Source organism: Pseudophryne corroboree, chromosome 3 (assembly GCF_028390025.1).
Source record: "Pseudophryne corroboree isolate aPseCor3 chromosome 3, aPseCor3.hap2, whole genome shotgun sequence".
Classification (NCBI taxonomy): domain Eukaryota; kingdom Metazoa; phylum Chordata; class Amphibia; order Anura; family Myobatrachidae; genus Pseudophryne; species Pseudophryne corroboree.
The window spans coordinates 32,196,311-32,214,600 of NC_086446.1; the positions used below are offsets into that span (position 1 = coordinate 32,196,311).

The window sequence follows — 18,290 nt, forward strand, 5'->3', positions numbered from 1 at the left end:
ATGTAACGAATGAGTCGCACGCTACGACTATATAAACTCTACCGTAAATACGCATACCGCGCCTGCGAGTGCACGCTATTGCGGGTATGCGCCTCCACGGGAGAGCGTACGCACGCGCAGCGCGGACCAGTGTGCGGTGCAAATATGGCAACGTGCATTGAGACATTTTTCTGACTTTGACAAGTAATAATACAGGGACATGACTGGGGAGGTGAGGAGATCTGGGAGTGTCACAGTGACATCAGTTATATCTATAGTAATAACCATGCTGCTCGTCCTCATTGAGGAAGCCGCCGAGGTTGGAAGGCGGGGAAACGCGTCTGTGTTTTCTTCTCCCACTGACGGGATCGAGTGCTGCACACCTACTAGCCGGCCGGCTGAGAATTGACCCCACCGCTAACAGGGATCAGAGGAGGAGGAGCGAACGTATACTCCGGATAAGGCTGAGGCCACACAAACAGCCGGGAGGAACATCATCAGAAGTGAGTTGTTTCATGAACTCCAGATAAGGCTGAAAGTGAGAGCAATAGCCGGGAGGACGATCATCTGACCCTGCTGGGAGTCGTGACAGGTTTGCCCACTGAGTATCATCACGCTGTGATTTGGATTTGTGTATAAGAGCTCTGAACTATCCATAAATATATTGCATGGCCATGCAGGAATACATGTAATTATTGCATGTGGCACTTAAACTGTCTAACAATAAGCCATTTAACCGCAGTATATAAATCACAGGCAATTACCAGGTATATAGGAAGGAGTCTCAGAAGTGCATCTTTAATTGGCTACATGGTGTATGCTCACTAGACAGCAAGTGTGTTACCAGTGGAGGTAATACAAAGTATCACCTAAAAGTACACTCAACAGAGACTTGATGTGGAGCTACATTATGGTCTTGTAGGTTATTATCTTTACAGATATTCTTAAATATATGTAATTTATTTATGCATACTGGCCGGTATGAATTTTTGTTTTAAATAATAATCATTTAATAAAATCTACAAACAGATCAAATTTGCGCTTTCCTATTGTCTTTTTCTAAAAAAAAATTTGGTATAAGGGGTTTATAAACCAGTTACCCCTGGGAAAGCAGCTAGATTTTTTCTGGGCAACAAAGGCGCCGGGATTTTGTTGTTGTCGTCCTCATTGAAGTTTGCATTTATTACATGGCCCGGGGTTTGTTGTTTTCTTCCTGTCACTGAAATGAGGTATGCAGGAGAAATTCTATATACTCTACATTTTCCTGTATATAAGAGATTTGTTCATGTCTCCCCTGATACACAGGATTACACAGAGGAGTTAGGGTTAGGCACTAGAGGTGGGTGTTAGCCGTAGCTGCCGAACCCCAGAATCTTAGCCTGCACTGCCACCCCAGGCAGGTTAGGACGGGGGCAGGGACGGTGTAAATTAATTACCCCGTTCCCTGGCGGCATTCTGAAGGTGGAGACCCCGGTATTGGTCATGTGACCGCTGGGATAGGGTATTCCACCTGATCTAACTGTTCATCCATTCTTGGCATGGAATAGGTATCAATCACTGTATAATCTACTATAGCTCACACAGAACCTGGTGCCCCCACATTTCTTGGGGACTAATACCACAGGCGCAGCCCATTAACTTTAGTACATTTGTATAACACCCAACCGCAGCATCTCATCCACCTCTAGCTTCATGGTACTCAACCCCTCAAGTGAGGCCCTGTATGCTGGCTGTCTAAGGGGTATCTAATTGCCCATATCAACATGGTGGATGACTAAGGGGTCTATGTACTACGCCTTGGATGGAGATAAAGTACCAGCCAATCAGCTCCTAAATTTCATTTTTCAAAGCCAGCCTGTGACGTGGCTGGTACTTTATCTCCATCCAGGTTTTTCTCCATCCAAAGCTTAGTAAATAGACCCCTAAATGTGTGTTCCCTTCTCCTCCCACTGGGGGGGAATATGGGCTTTGTGTGGGAAACACTCTCCATACCTCTGTTCCCTTGGTCGCTACCTCAGTTGATAATTGTCTTGTAGCTGGGGCCTTTGTCCCTCTGCTCCGTCGATACAGCACCTACAGAATGAACATTGTATATCTCTAGACCGCTGGAACCTTCATCAGGAGAGAGTACAATCAGACATCATATTTTTAAAAATGTGGTCATCATTCTTCTGGGATGCCAGCTCAGGGGATGAGGGATTCACCAGTGCAAGCCGAGACTCTGGCACACCCTCCTATGCAGTGTCATCTAGCATTTCATTCAGGTACTTACCAAGCATCTCCAGGAGGCATGGCAAGCCTCCTCCCTCAGGAACCATGTCAGCACAAAAGAACATCTGACAACCTGCTGTTTCTGAAAGAACCCTTGTGACGCCACATAAAGGATAATAATTATATAAATATATATATATATACATATATATGAAATAGATAATAATAATAATAATAATAAAAGGTATAAAAAAAGAGGTAAATAGTAGTAGGATCGGTAAATGTAGCATATACTGTAATAGCAGTACAGGCGTGTATAGGAGAAACATATAGACGTATTATGAATATATGCAGTATATAGCAGCAGTACAGGTATATATAGGAGGTACATATAGCAATATTATGAGTATACATAGTATATATAGGAGGTACATATACCAGCATTATGAGTATATGCAGTATATAGCAGCAGTACAGGTATATATAGGAGGTACATATAGCAGTATTATGAGTATACATAGTATATAGTAGCAGTACAGGTGAATATATAGGTGGTACACATAGTAGTATTATGAGTATATGCAGTATATAGGAGCAGTACAGGATTATACATACCTCCCAACATGACCCTCTCCAGGAGGGACACAATGCTCTGCTCCTGGACTTTCCTCTTAATTTATGATTGCTAGAACCTGTTTTGAACAGGTTAATGTATGTGAAAGGTGTTTCACCACAGGTGATGGCTTTCATACAGTAAGAGGGAAGTCCAGGAACAGAGCATTCTGTCCCTCCTGGAGAGGGTCATGTTGGGACTGGGAGGTATGTTATATATAGGAGGTATAGATAGCAGTATTATTAGTATATGCAGTATATAGGAGCAGTACAGGTATACAGTATATGGGAGGAATTACAGGAGTAGGATCTACTATCATTGGTGACTGTCCCCGCTCTCTAGAAAACGTTACACAGCTGACTTCCGCCTCGTGCGTTCCAGCTGACTTCCGCCCTTACTGCTACAGCCGACTTCCGGATTGTTCCTTTTCAAGAACCGGAAGGGGTTTCTCCTCACTCTCAGCTTCCGAGTCACTGAGGTGAGCTCATCACAAAGGAGACGTCATTGCTTCTTGCGGCCGGTAATGACGTCATTATTGTACAAGGGGAGCAGCATGTGGTTTCCTATTATTATTATTATTATTATACAGGGGGCGCAGCCTGTGGTGTCCTATTATTATGACACGGGGGAGCAGCCTGTGGTGTCTTGTTATTATTACACAGGAGGAGCAGCCTGTGGTGTCCTGTTGTTATTATTATACAGGAGGAGCAGCCTGTGGTGTCCTGTTATTATTATTATTATTATTAATAATAATAATAAACAGGGGGAGCGGCCAGTGGTGTCCTACTATTTTTATACAGGAGGAGTGGCCTGTTGTGTCCTGTTGTTGTTGTTGTTATTATTATTATTGTTATACAGGGAGCGCAGCCTGTGGTGTTCTATTATTATTAAACAGGGTTAGCAGCCTGTGGTGTCCTGTTATTATTAAAAGGGGGGGAGCAGCCCGTGGTGTCCAGTTAATAATAATAATAATAACAACAACAGGACACCAAAAGCTGCCCCCCCCCCCCACCCTGTATAATAATAACAGGACACCAAAGGCTGCTAACCCTGTATGATAATAGTAATAATAACAACAACAGGACACCACAGGCCATTCCTCCTGTATAAAAATAATAGAACACCACTGTCCGCTCCCACTGTTTATTAATTATAATAATAATTATATTATTATTAAACGGGGAGCGGCCAGTGGTGTCCTATTATTTTTATACAGGAGGAGTGGCCTGTGGTGTCCTGTTATTATTATTATTATTATACAGGGTGTGCAGCCTGTGGTGTTCTATTATTATTAAACAGGTTGAGCAGCCTGTGGTGTCCTGTTATTATTATATAGGGGCGACAGCTTGTGGTGTCCTGTTATTATTATAATTGTTCTACAGTGAAAGCGGCCTGTGGTGTCCTTTTTTTATTATTATTACACGGGGGAGCGACTTGTTATGTCCTGTTATTATTTTTAAACAGGAGGTGTGGCCTATATTATTATATTTATTGTTGTTATTATTATTATACAGCGGGAGCAATCTGTGGTGTCCTGTTATTATTATTCTACAGGCGGAGCAGCCTGAGGTGTCCTATTATTATTCTACAGGGAGAGCGGCCTGTGGTGTCCTGTCATTATTATCATTCTACAGGGGGAGCGGCCTGTGGTGTCCTGTTATTCTACAGAGGGAGCAGCCTGTGGTGTCCTGTTATTATGATTATACAGGGGGAGCAGCTTGTGGTGTCCTGTTATTATTCTACAGGGGGAGGAGCCTGTGGTGTCCTGTTGTTATTATTTTACAGGGTGAGCAGCCTGTGGTGTCCTGTCATTATCCTTCTACAGGGGAATTGACCTGTGGTGTCCTTTTATCATTATACAGGGGGAGTGGCCTGTGGTGTCCTGTTGTGGTTGTTATTATTATAATACAGTTGGAGTGGCTTGTTATGTCCTGTTATTTTTATACCTTAGATTTAGCATGTGGTGTGTTGCCAGTGTATTAGTTATGTAATATTGCTGCGAATTGTAATAGGCACGGATTCCAATTACCATAACGTAACACTGGACATTGGATGTCATTCTTTGCACAGGAATTGTTTCTCAACAAAATTTCCCAACAGAGTTGCACCACGTGTTATCTGGGAAGCCAGGACTTCTACCATGAGTAGTGGTGGTTTCACCCTAAGCCAGTGATTCTCAGTTCTCAGTCAGTGTACAGTGGGACCCTGAGGGGGTGTGGTTCATCAAATCGACAGTATCTAGGTCGACAATGTTTAGGTCGACTACTATAGGTTGACAGTCACTAGGTCGACATGGATGGAAGGTCGACAGAGTTTCTAGGTCGACATGTGCTAGGTCGACAGGTCTAAAGGTCGACATGAGGTTGTTGTTTTTTGGGTGTCGTTTTCTTCGTAGAGTGACCGGGATCCCAAATTAGTGCACCGCGTCACCTCGCATGGCTCGCTTCGCTCGCCATGTTTCGGGCATGGTGCCTTCGCTTCGCTCGGCACACTTTACCGTTCCAATCGTAGTCCACGTGGATCGTTAAGTATGAAAAAATTAAAAAAAAAAAAAAAAATGTGAAAAACTCATGTCGACCTTTAGACCTGTCGACCTAGCACATGTCGACCTAGAAACCCTGTCGACCTTCCATCCATGTTGACCTAGTGACTGTCGACCTATAGTGGTCGACCTAAACATTGTCGACCTAGATACTGTCGATCTTCAGACCGGATCCCCCCTGAGGTGCCTTGGGGTACTTGCAGGGGTGCCCTGGGTTGGTGGTCCAGGAACAATTGTAATTAGCTATGATCAATATAATAAACACAAAAAGTGCTTGCAGCTTCCAGTCATGAAATATGTGAACAAAAGTGAATCCTGTCCCTCACCACATAACTGAATCTAAGGATGAAATATTAACACAATTTACTTAATTTTATATATATTTTTTTCAGAATTTCTTATTAAGAAACTTTTGGCCTAGGGGTACCGTGAAAAAATTCTCTAGGATGCCATGACTCCAAAAAGTTTGGGAACCGCTGCCCTAAGCAATACATTATTGTGCAAACTGCATTGAGCAGTGTTACTATGCTGGATCAGAAGAACTTCCAAAAACACTGATACTGTTCCTTTTTCTCCTAGAGAATTGGTGTTTGAGGAACCTGAGTCTTTTATAAAAGTCACCTTGAGGGTGAGACACCTCCTGTATACTGATTCACTGAGGATGGACAAGCACAGACGACACCTGAGTGAGAGGATATTATCTGTCACCCTGGAGATCATCCATCTTCTGACTGGGGAGGTGAGGGGATCTGGGAGTGTCACACTGACATCACTTATATCTATAGTTATAATACAGGACATGCCTGGGGAGGTGAGGGGATCTGGGAGTGTCACACTGACATCACTTATATCTATAGTGATAATACAGGACATGACTGGGGAGGTGAGGGGATCTGGGAGTGTCACTGTGATGTCACTTATATCTATAGTAATAATACAGGGACATGACTGGGGAGGTGAGGGGATCTGGGAGTGTCATAGTGACATCACTTATATCTATAGTAATAATACAGGGGCATGACTTGGGAGGTGAGGGGATCTGGGAGTGTCACAGTGACGTCACTTATATCTATAGTAATAATACAGGGACATGACTGGGGAGGTGAGGGGATCTGGGAGTGTCACAGTGACATCACTTATATCTATAGTAATAATACAGGGGCATGTCTGGGGAGGTGAGGGGATCTGGGAGCGTCACAGTGACATCACTTATATCTATAGTAATAATACAGGGACATGACTGGGGGTGAGGGGATCTGGGAGTGTCACAGTGTTATTACTTATATCTGTACATGACTGTACATGTACAATACTGGGACATGACTGGAGAGTGGTAGTGCAGGGAGTGATAGTATATTTACCAATGCACAGGATTACACAGTAGTGAAGAAGACATCTGGTGAGTGTGAGACACCCAGCAGCCGTCCCGGTGTGTCAGGAGGACTCAGCAGGATCCAGAGCCCCATCACGGTGCCTCCACCTCACTCACTGATACATGAGAGGCACAATGACCAGAAGATTTTGGAACTCACCAACAAGATCATTCAGCTGCTGACTGGAGAGGTGACTGCTGGGAATGGGACATTATACAGTAACACCAGGGGATGCGTCTGGGTGATGACTGGAGAGGTGACTGCTGGGAATGGGACATTATACAGTAACACCAGGGGACGTGTCTGGGAGATGACTGGAGAGGTAACTGCTGGGAATGGGACATTATACAGTAACACCAGGGGATGTGTCTGGGTGATGACTGGAGAGGTGACTGCTGGGAATGGGACATTATACAGTAACACCAGGGGATGTGTCTGGAGAGGTGACTGCTGGGAATGGGGCATTATACAGTAACACCAGGGAATGTGTCTGGGTGATGACTGGAGAGGTGACTGCTGGGAATGGGACATTATACAGTAACACCAGGGGATGTGTCTGGGTGATGACTGGAGAGGTGACTGCTGGGAATGGGACATTATACAGTAACGCCAGGGGATGTGTCTGGGTGATGACTGGAGAGGTGACTGCTGGGAATGGGACATTATACAGTAACACCAGGGGATGTGTCTGGGTGATGACTGGAGAGGTAACTGCTGGGAATGGGACATTATACAGTAACACCAGGGAATGTGTCTGGGTGATGACTGGAGAGGTGACTGCTGGGAATGGGACATTATACAGTAACACCAGGGGATGTGTCTGGGTGATGACTGGAGAGGTGACTGCTGGGAATGGGACATTATACAGTAACGCCAGGGGATGTGTCTGGGTGATGACTGGAGAGGTGACTGCTGGGAATGGGACATTATACAGTAACACCAGGGGACGTGTCTGGGTGATGACTGGAGAGGTGACTGCTGGGAATGGGACATTATACAGTAACACCAGGGGACGTGTCTGGGTGATGACTGGAGAGGTAACTGCTGGGAATGGGGCATTATACAGTAACACCAGGGGATGTGTCTGGGTGATGACTGGAGAGGTGACTGCTGGGAATGGGACATTATACAGTAACACCAGGGGATGTGTCTGGGTGATGACTGGAGAGGTGACTGCTGGGAATGGGACATTATACAGTAACACCAGGGGACGTGTCTGGGTGATGAATGGAGAGGTGACTGCTGGGAATGGGACATTATACAGTAACACCAGGCGGCGTGTCTGGGTGATGACTGGAGAGGTGACTGCTGGGAATGGGACATTATACAGTAACACCAGTGGACGTGTCTGGGTGATGACTGGAGAGCTGACTGCTAGGAATGGGTCATTATACAGTAACACCAGGGGATGTGTCTGGGTGATGACTGGAGAGGTGACTGCTGGGAATGGGTCATTATACAGTAACACCAGGGGACGTGTCTGGGTGATGACTGGAGAGGTGACTGCTAGGAATGGGGACATTATACAGTAACACCAGGGGATGTGTCTGGGTGATGACTGTATCATTGTGTGTGTCAGGTGCCTATAAGGTGTCAGGATGTCACTGTCTATGTCTCCATGCAGGAGGGGGAGTATATTGAGGAACACAGGGGTCTGTACAAGGACGTGATGATGGAGAATCACCTGCCCCTCACATCACTGGGTAAGAGGAGACGGTCATATATTGTACAGAGGAGAGCAGGTATGGGGCCCCCTATATACATACACATCATCTGATAATCACATATATACACTGTACTCAGTCAATGTGTGTCTCCTACAGGTGGGCCCAGTAACAGAGATACCCCAGAGAGATGTCCCCGTCCTCTGTATTCCCAGGACTGTACAGAGGAGAATCACAGGATCCCACAGGAGGATCAGGTAGGTGGGATTTAGGGTCTCACCAAATAGCAATATATAAAGTGACTCTCTATGTCAGTACTCCATGACACCTGTATCGTTTCCTGTCTGGGTCAGTTAGTAGTGTGTGGGGTCTCTGTAACAGAGACTTACCCCTCTCCTCATTCCTGGCAATGCACCATGTTACTTCTTCAGGCTGAGGACGGGCAGGCTGACCTAAGTACATCCTGCTGCTCTCCCTGGGAGCGCCGGGTAATATGTGAATAGCTGGGAACATTGAGCTCATGTTCTGGCTGCAAGGGTGGAAGAAACCATGTCCGGAAGCAGGATGGAGCCTGGTCCCACACACTTGGAAGTCATCTGCTCAAGGAAAGCCCCAGAATCAGGAAGGTATTCATATGCTGTACCCAGAACATAGTGATTAGTGGTTTCCCTCAGTGCCCGTGCAGAATGTTTGGGGGAGAAGAAGACTAACAAGTGACATCATAATGATCTCTGTGCAGCAGGTGATAAAAGTCTCTGCACAACATGAAGGAGTAACGCAGACCAGTCAAAGGGCCCATATTGACCCCTGTCTACTGCTGATAGAGACTACAGTGGACACATGAGCATCAGAACCCACCATGGAGCAATGGAAGAAGGTGGCCTGCCTGGTCTGATGAATAACATTTTATTTTATATCATGTTTCTGACATGGGCTTCATTTACCTGAAGAAGAGATGGCACCAGGATGCACTGTAGAAAGAAGGTACGTTGGCGCAACCATTGTCATGCTCTGGGAAATGTACTGCTGGGGAAATCTGGGTCTTGGCATTCATGTGGATGTTACTTTGAAATGTACCACCTACATAAATATAATGGCAGACCAAGTACACCCCTTCATAGCAACAGTTTTCCCTGATCTCAGCAGGATAATGCGCTCGGCCTCTCTGCAAACTTTGTTCTGGAATGGTTTGAGGAACATGACAAAGATTTGAAGATCTCTCTCTTATCCAGCGTCTGTGGGATATGCTGGAGAAACAAGTCTGAGCCGTGGATGCCATGCTAGGATCACCTAGTATTGTGTGCAGGAATAGCTGCAATAGCGCTATGTCACAAAACTGAGGTTTACAGCACTTCCCAGTCGCACTTTGACCTACCTGCGGCGCAGTTCAAAGCATTGTCCGCCATTCACTGGTCCATCCCCGTCCCGCGCTGTCATTCTCAGCATCCATTTCAGGATAGTTAGGCTTCTGCTCCTTCCTGGCCTGCTTGGGCTCAGTCCACTCTGATGCCTAGCCTGGAGTACTGCATGTACTCCTGATCAGCTGACTCTGCAGTGAACTGTCCAACCAGGTAGTGTTTTACCTGACATGTGATCCCTTCAGCCTATCACCAGAGAGCAAGGGGTATATATTCCAGCTCCAAGCACTGGGAAGTTGTCAGTGCTTTGTTGTTCTCAAGCCTGTAGAGAGCTCTTGCAATTCCCTACTTAAAGAGACAGTGCATTACCAACTTCAGCACTTCCTGACTCCTATCTCCAGGATATCTGCAAACCTGCACCGCTTGTTATCTCATCTCCAGTATATCTGCAAACCTGCACCGCTGGTGATACTATCTCCAGGATATCTGCAAACCTGCACCGCTGGTGATACTATCTCCAAGATATCTGCAAACCTGCACTGCTGGTCATCTTAACTCCAGTATATCTACAAATGTGAACTGCTGGTTCAATCCCAGCTTCCAGTTCACCGCTGCGCAAGTTAGCGCACCATAGTATCCGGAAAACCTGCCACTACTGTCTATAACATTGCAGTACTCATTGTGCAGAACCACTGCATCACAGCTACTGGGAAACCAGCAGTGCCGACACTGCACAGCATACGGAATCCCCATTGCGCGTCCTCTGCCCAGCATCTGGAAACCCGTGTTGCTGACATCCTCAGCTTCGGTTACAAGTATTGCTTTGTCTATAAGCATTGCCAAAGTCCTCGGCTTCATTTACAAGAATTGCTGACGTCCTCGGCTTCCTCTACAGCATAGGTTCTCAAACTCGGTCCTCAGCACCCCACACAGTGCATGTTTTGCAGGTAACCCAGATGATGCACAGGTGTATTAATTACTCACTGACACATTTTAAAAGGTCCACAGGTGGAGCTAATTATTTCACTTGCGATTCTGTGAGGAGACCTGCAAAACATGCACCGTGTGGGGTCCTGAGGACCGAGTTTGGGAACCTGTGCTCTACAGTCATTGCTGATGTCCTCAGCTACTTCTACAGTTACTGCTGATGCTCTCAGCTTCGTCTACAGTCATTGCTGTTGTCCTCAGCCTCGTCGACAGCCATCCCACTGGTTCCAGCCATTGATCTGTGACTTTCCTGCATTGCTGATTCTGTCAACTCACCAGTCCTCACGTGACTCTCCATTAGGTGACAATCCAGCTATCCATTGCACTGGTGGCTCCCACCGCCAGTGTTCCAGTACCCATAGCTGTTCTCATCTGGATGAGCAGATCATTCATTAAGCCAGACCGATTCTGTCCACTGCGCTCAAGACCCAACCCAGTATCCAGAACTATTCCGGGTTCACAAACAATCTCATCCGTGACACACTAGCAATCACCTAGCATTGTGTGCAGGAATAACTGTAGTAGCACTAGCAATCACCTAGAACTGTGTGCAGGAATAGCTGCAGTAGCACTAGCAATCACCTAGCACTGTGTGCAGGAATAGCAACTCTGGAGCTGGATCATCTTCCTCTCAGCCAGCATACTCTCCTATAAGCTCCTCATACTTCCCAATTGGTATAGGTTACATGGAAGGTGAGCATCATGCTGACATGGGAAAAGGAGGAGCAACATTATATACCATCTTATTAGCATCCTTTTACATGCCTGTCTCTACCTAGTTAGAAGGAACGTAACCCTCTGTAAAAGCCGCCATGCAGTACTCAAAGAAAAGTAACATTCAAGTACATAATTTGCTATTTTCCCTTACGTCCTAGAGGATGCTGGGGTGCACATTAGTACCATAGGGTATAGACGGGTCCACTAAGAGCCTTGGCACTTTAAGAAATTAATAGTGTGCACTGGCTCTTCCCTGTATGGCCCTCCTACCAGACTCAGCTAGGATAGCTCTTAGGTGTTTTCTTGTTTTTTTTTTAATTTTTATTAGAGAATAGGTTACTGGAAAGCTGCTGGCAACAGCCTTCCTGCTTCGTGGGACTTAGGGGGGTAGTAGGAACCAACTCTTGAAGTTAATGGTTCTCTACTCCGCTGACAGGAGACTGAGCTCCTGAGGGTGCTGATCGCAAGCCCACGAGGCGACCGCTCACTCCCGCAGCACGGCCGCCATCCCCTAACAGAGCCAGAAGATAGAAGAGTGGTGAGTATAGGTCATTCCTACCCTGGTACAGGCTAGGAAGGGAGTAACGTCAAAACATTACCATCAGATTTGGAAAAGTATGTGTCTTGGTGTGAATCCAAGAAGTTTCCTGCGGTGTAGTTTAAACTTGGATGGTTTCTCTTCTTTCTGCAAGCAGGTGTGGATGTAGGCCTATGCTTGGGCTCCATAAAGGTCCAGATTTCGGCCTTGTCCATTTTGTTCCAGAAACAATTGGCTGCTCTCCCTGAGGTTCACACATTCTTGAAAGGGGTTCTGCACATCCAACCACCCTTTGTGCCTCCTACGGCACCTTGGGATCTTAAAGGGATCTTAATGGGGTGCTGCAGTTCCTGCAATCGGATTGGTTCGAGCCTTACAGGACGTGGACGTGAAGTTTCTTACTTGGAAGGCGGTCACTCTGTTGGCATTGGCGTCTGCTCGACGTGTGTCGGAATTGGGGGCATTGTCATGCAAGAGTCCCTATTTGATTTTCCATGAGGATAGAGCTGAGCTCAGAACGCGTCAGCACTTTCTTCCAAAGGTTGTGTCAGCTTTTCATATCAATCAACCTATTGTGGTGCCAGTGGCTACTGACTCCTCAATTACCTCGAGTCCTTGGATGTTGTGGGGGCTTTGAAAATATATGTTAAGAGAACTTCTCATCACAGGAAGTTGGACGCTCTGTTTGTCCTTTATGATCCAAACAAGGTTGGGTGTCCTGCTTCTAAGCACACAATTTCTCGCTGGATCAGGTTCACTATCCAGCATGCTTATTCCACGGCAGGCTTGCAGTGTCCAAAATCTGTTAAGGCCCACTGTACTCGTAAAGTGGGTTCTTCCTGGGTGGCTGCCCGGGGTGTATCGGCTTTACAGCTTTGCCGAGCAGCTACTTGGTCAGGGTCGAACACATTTGCTAAATTCTACAAGTTCGATACTTTGGCCTCTGAGGACCTTAAGTTTGGTCAATCAGTTCTGCAGGAACCTCAGTACTCTCCCTCCTGTACTGGGAGCTTAGGTACATCCCCATGATACTAATGTGGACCCCAGCATCCTCTAGGACGTAAGCGAAAATAGGATTTTAATTACCTACCGGGAAATCCTTTTCTCGTAGTCCGCAGAGGATGCTGGGCGCCCGCCCAGTGCTTCATATTCCTGCATTGTTACTTGGTTCAGTTTGTTACTTCAGCCGTTGCTGAATCGTTCCAAGTTGGTTAGCTTGGCTTTCCTTTTGTTGTACGTGGGAGCTGGTGTGAATCTCACCACTATCTGTGTATTTCCTTCTCTCGAAGTATGTCCGTCACCTCGGGCACAGTTTCTAGACTGAGTCTGGTAGGACGGGCATAGAGGGAGGAGCCAGCCCACACTATTAAACTCTTAAAGTGCCAATGGCTCCTAGTGGACCCGTCTATACCCCATGGTACTAAATTGGACCCCAGCATCCTCTACGGACTACGAGAAAAGGATTTACCAGTAGGTAATTTAAAATCCTATTTTTCTCTAACGTCCTAGTGGATGCTGGGGACTCCGTAAGGACCATGGGGAATAGACGGGCTCCGCAGGAGACATGGGCACTTGAAGAAAGAATTTAGATTCTGGTGTGCTCTGGCTCCTCCCTCTATGTCCCTCCTCCAGACCTCAGTTTGAGACTGTGCCCGGACGAGCTGGGTGCTGTTCAGTGAGCTCTCCTGATCTTGCTGTGAGAAAGCATTTTGTTAGGTTTTTTATTTTCAGGGAGCTCTGCTGGCAACAGACTCCCTGCATCGTGGGACAGAGGGGAGAGAAGCAGCCCTACTCTCTGAAGCTAGGTCCTGCTTCTTAGGCTACTGGACACCATTAGCTCCAGAGGGATCGTACACAGGATCTCACCCTCGTCGTCCGATCCCAGAGCCGCGCCGCCGTCCCCCTCGCAGAGCCGGAAGACAGAAGCCGGGTGAGTATGAGAAGCAAGAAGACTTCGAAATCGGAGGCAGAAGACTCCGTTCTTCACTGAGGTAATGCACAGCACTGCAGCTGTGCGCCATTGCTCCCAGACATCTCACATACTCCGGTCACTGTAAGGGTGCAGGGCGCAGGGGGGGGTGCCCTGGGCAGCATATGGACCTCTTTTGGCAAAAGTACACATATATACAGTTGGGCACTGTATATATGTATGAGCCCCCACCAAGAAAATGTATATTTAAGCGGGACAGAAGCCCGCCGTAGAGGGGGCGGGGCTTCTTCCTCAGCACTCACCTGCGCCATTTTTTCTCCACAGCTCCGCTGAGAGGAAGCTCCCCAGGCTCTCCCCTGCACATACACGGTAGAAGAGGGTAAAAAGAGAGGGGGGCCACATAATTAGGCGCAAAAATCAATATAAACAGCAGCTACTGGGTTAACATTAAGTTACTGTGTTATTCCTGGGTTTATAGCGCTGGGGTGTGTGCTGGCATACTCTCTCTCTGTCTCTCCAAAGGGCCTTGTGGGGGAATTGTCTTCAGATGAGCATTCCCTGAGTGTGTGGTGTGTCGGTACGTGTGTGTCGACATGTCTGAGGTAAAAGGCTCCCCTAAAGAGGTGATGGAGCAAATGTGTGTGTGAGTGGTGTCTCCGTCGACAACGCCGACACCTGTTTGGATATGTGAAATTAAGTGCTAAGGAAAATTTATTGCACAAAAGATTAGAGAACAGACAGGGAATCTACCCATGTCTGTCCCTATGTCGCAGAGACCTTCAGAGTCTCTCAATGCTCACTATCCAAAATAATAGACACTGATATCGACACGGAGTCTGACTCCAGTGTCGACTACGATAATGCAAAGTTACAGCCAAAATGGCAGGAAAGTATTCAATATATGATTATTGTAATTAAAAAAAAAAAATGTTTTGCATATCACTGATGACTCATCTGTCCCTGACACAAGGGTACACATGTTTAAGGGGAAGAAAGCTGAGGTAAATTTCCCTCCTCTCATGAAGAAAAAGAGCGGGAATCTCCAGACAAGAGACTGCAGTTTCCCACAAAGAATTCTCAGGGAGTATCCTTTCCCTATTAGGGCCAGGATACGATGGGAATCTTCCCCTAGGGTGTCACGTTTGCCCAAAAGGTAGCGCTGACTTAACAGCTATCCTCAGGGATCCTGCAGATAGCATGCAGTAAAAGTACTTTAAAGTCCATTTACACACATTCTGGTACACTACTCAGACCGGCGATTGTGTCGGCATGGGTTTATAGCACTGTAGCAGCGTGGACAGATACCTTATCAGCAGAGATTGAGACCCTAGTATGTATATATATATATATATATATATATATATATATATATGTATATGTAGTAAGGGCGGCACTCAGTCCAGACTTCACAACTTGATGAAAGTTTACTTTAATGGGCCAACATGTTTCGGGGAGTACACCCCGTCCTCAGGGCCAGACAACCCACATACAACACAAAACAAAGCTTATATACCAAAGACAAGACTAACACTAATGCTGATCGTACTCACCTGCTCCACGGCGCTGCCGCCCGCCAAGCCGTCCGGCCGCACTTCCGCGTCGCCATCCAGTGACGTCACGGCGCGCCGCGTCGCAGGCGAGTACCCATGGCAACTGAATGATACTCCGCTCAGTCACCTACAGGGAGGCAATGGGGACAAATAACAATTGGTAAAAATAACATACATGAATACATACAACCTGGTAAAAACAAAAGTGTACAAATAAATCCTGAGAGACTATAATAATACTAGACTGGGTAAATGCGGGACCAAACTAGATTAATACATTCAATACTGATATAGTTAAGACTATAATACCTGATGTTGGAATAGAGTAATGATTAGAGTAATGATTTTTTAGAGGAAACACTGCAGTCCCAGATTCTCATTGAGACCACCGGGTGACAGTGTACCCAATTTATAAATCCACCTGGATTCTTTTTGTAACAATATTCTATCTCTATTCCCACCCCTAATCATGCGGGGAACATGATCTATCAGGATGGCTCTAATACTAGCTACCCTATGGCCCAGGAGCACACAATGGCGAGCGAACGGTTGCTCGCTGTTCTTATTTTCAAAGGCCTTTTTTATGGCACTTCTGTGGAGAGCCATTCTCTCACGGAACTGCCTAATGGTCTTGCCGACATATGCAAGACCACATGGGCACGTGAGAAGATACACCACATGAGTCGTAGTGCATGTCAAACGATGTTTGATAGGAGTTTTACGACCCGTAGAAGGATGACTGAAGGAAGTGCCTACTATTAGTGTATTACATGTGGCACATCCCAAGCAGCGGTAACAACCAGCTTTAGCTCGTAGGAAATGAGATTCTCTATTAATGGCCAGCTCAGTGATGTCTAATTTGACTATATGGTCGCCTATGTTCCTTCCTCTGGTATGACTCGGCAATAACGCCGTATTCTCCATGGAGGACATGGCCCCGTCTGTTTGTATTATTGGCCACATTTGTTTGGCTTTTTTTACTGTTTGCCTGCTCTTGGTGGTGTATTTATTAACCCAAGGGAACACTTCTCTACTGCGTTGTTTACGAGCATGGCCAGACTGCAAAGCCTGCTGTCTGGTCATATCTAAGACACGTTTTTTAGAAACCTCAAGGTCCCCCATAGGGTATCCCCTTTCCACAAATCTGTGTTTCATGATGTCTAATGCCCTACCTGTCTCCTCTGGGTCAGATGTGATTCTCCGTACCCTCAAAAATTGGGAGTACGGTAGTCCCCTCAGTAGGGGAGCTGGATGGAAACTCTGATACTTCAATACAGTATTCCTATCCGTTGATTTTACATACAGCGAGGTATTAAGCCTACCATCCTTGTGGGTAATAGTCACATCCAGATAATTGACAGCATCTTTATGCATAACATAAGTAAACTGTACTGGATGACTAGACATGTTATGATTATCCAAAAGGGAAATTAAATTTTCCATGGGGCCCTGCCATAAGATGAGCAAGTCATCTATATAGCGCCTGTAATAAAAAACCTGCATGGATACCTCAGGGTCTATGGAAAACATCTGGCCCTCTAACTGGTACATAAATGCATTCGCGTACGACGGGGCCACGGCCGACCCCATCGCACATCCTGCAAGTTGCAACCAGAATTTGCCATTAAAGACAAAATAATTTCTATTGAGAATTTTATCCAAGAGGGACAGGAAGAATCCAACCTCTGGCCCTTTGTAAGTGGGGTTGTTTTCAATCGTACGCGAATGCATTTATGTACCAGTTAGAGGGCCAGATGTTTTCCATAGACTCTGAGGTATCTATGCAGGTTTTTTATTACAGGCGCTATATAGATGACTTGCTCATCTTATGGCAGGGCCCCATGGAAAATTTAATTTCCCTTTTGGATAATCATAACATATCTAGTCATCCAGTACAGTTTACTTATGTTATGCATAAAGATGCTGTCAATTATCTGGATGTGACTATTACCCACAAGGATGGTAGGCTTAATACCTCGCTGTATGTAAAATCAACGGATAGGAATACTGTATTGAAGTATCAGAGTTTCCATCCAGCTCCCCTACTGAGGGGACTACCGTACTCCCAATTTTTGAGGGTACGGAGAATCACATCTGACCCAGAGGAGACAGGTAGGGCATTAGACATCATGAAACACAGATTTGTGGAAAGGGGATACCCTATGGGGGACCTTGAGGTTTCTAAAAAACGTGTCTTAGATATGACCAGACAGCAGGCTTTGCAGTCTGGCCATGCTCGTAAACAACGCAGTAGAGAAGTGTTCCCTTGGGTTAATAAATACACCACCAAGAGCAGGCAAACAGTAAAAAAAGCCAAACAAATGTGGCCAATAATACAAACAGACGGGGCCATGTCCTCCATGGAGAATACGGCGTTATTGCCGAGTCATACCAGAGGAAGGAACATAGGCGACCATATAGTCAAATTAGACATCACTGAGCTGGCCATTAATAGAGAATCTCATTTCCTACTAGCTAAAGCTGGTTGTTACCGCTGCTTGGGATGTGCCACATGTAATACACTAATAGTAGGCACTTCCTTCAGTCATCCTTCTACGGGTCGTAAAACTCCTATCAAACATCGTTTGACATGCACTACGACTCATGTGGTGTATCTTCTCACGTGCCCATGTGGTCTTGCATATGTCGGCAAGACCATTAGGCAGTTCCGTGAGAGAATGGCTCTCCACAGAAGTGCCATAAAAAAGGCCTTTGAAAATAAGAACAGCGAGCAACCGTTCGCTCGCCATTGTGTGCTCCTGGGCCATAGGGTAGCTAGTATTAGAGCCATCCTGATAGATCATGTTCCCCGCATGATTAGGGGTGGG

General features: G+C 46.1%; 1 protein-coding gene across 1 annotated transcript in view; it reads left to right on the top strand.

Annotated features, from left to right (window-relative positions):
• Positions 1–3,175: 3,175 nt before the first annotated feature.
• Positions 3,176–18,290, top strand: part of LOC135057107 (uncharacterized) — a 180,757-nt gene continuing 165,642 nt past the window's right edge. Inside the window, 5 exon segments of the mRNA XM_063963008.1 lie at positions 3,176–3,323; positions 5,925–6,084; positions 6,717–6,908; positions 8,343–8,460; positions 8,542–8,639. Of these exon segments, the coding sequence (XP_063819078.1) occupies positions 6,007–6,084; positions 6,717–6,908; positions 8,343–8,460; positions 8,542–8,639 (486 nt within the window). The 5' untranslated portion in view covers positions 3,176–3,323; positions 5,925–6,006.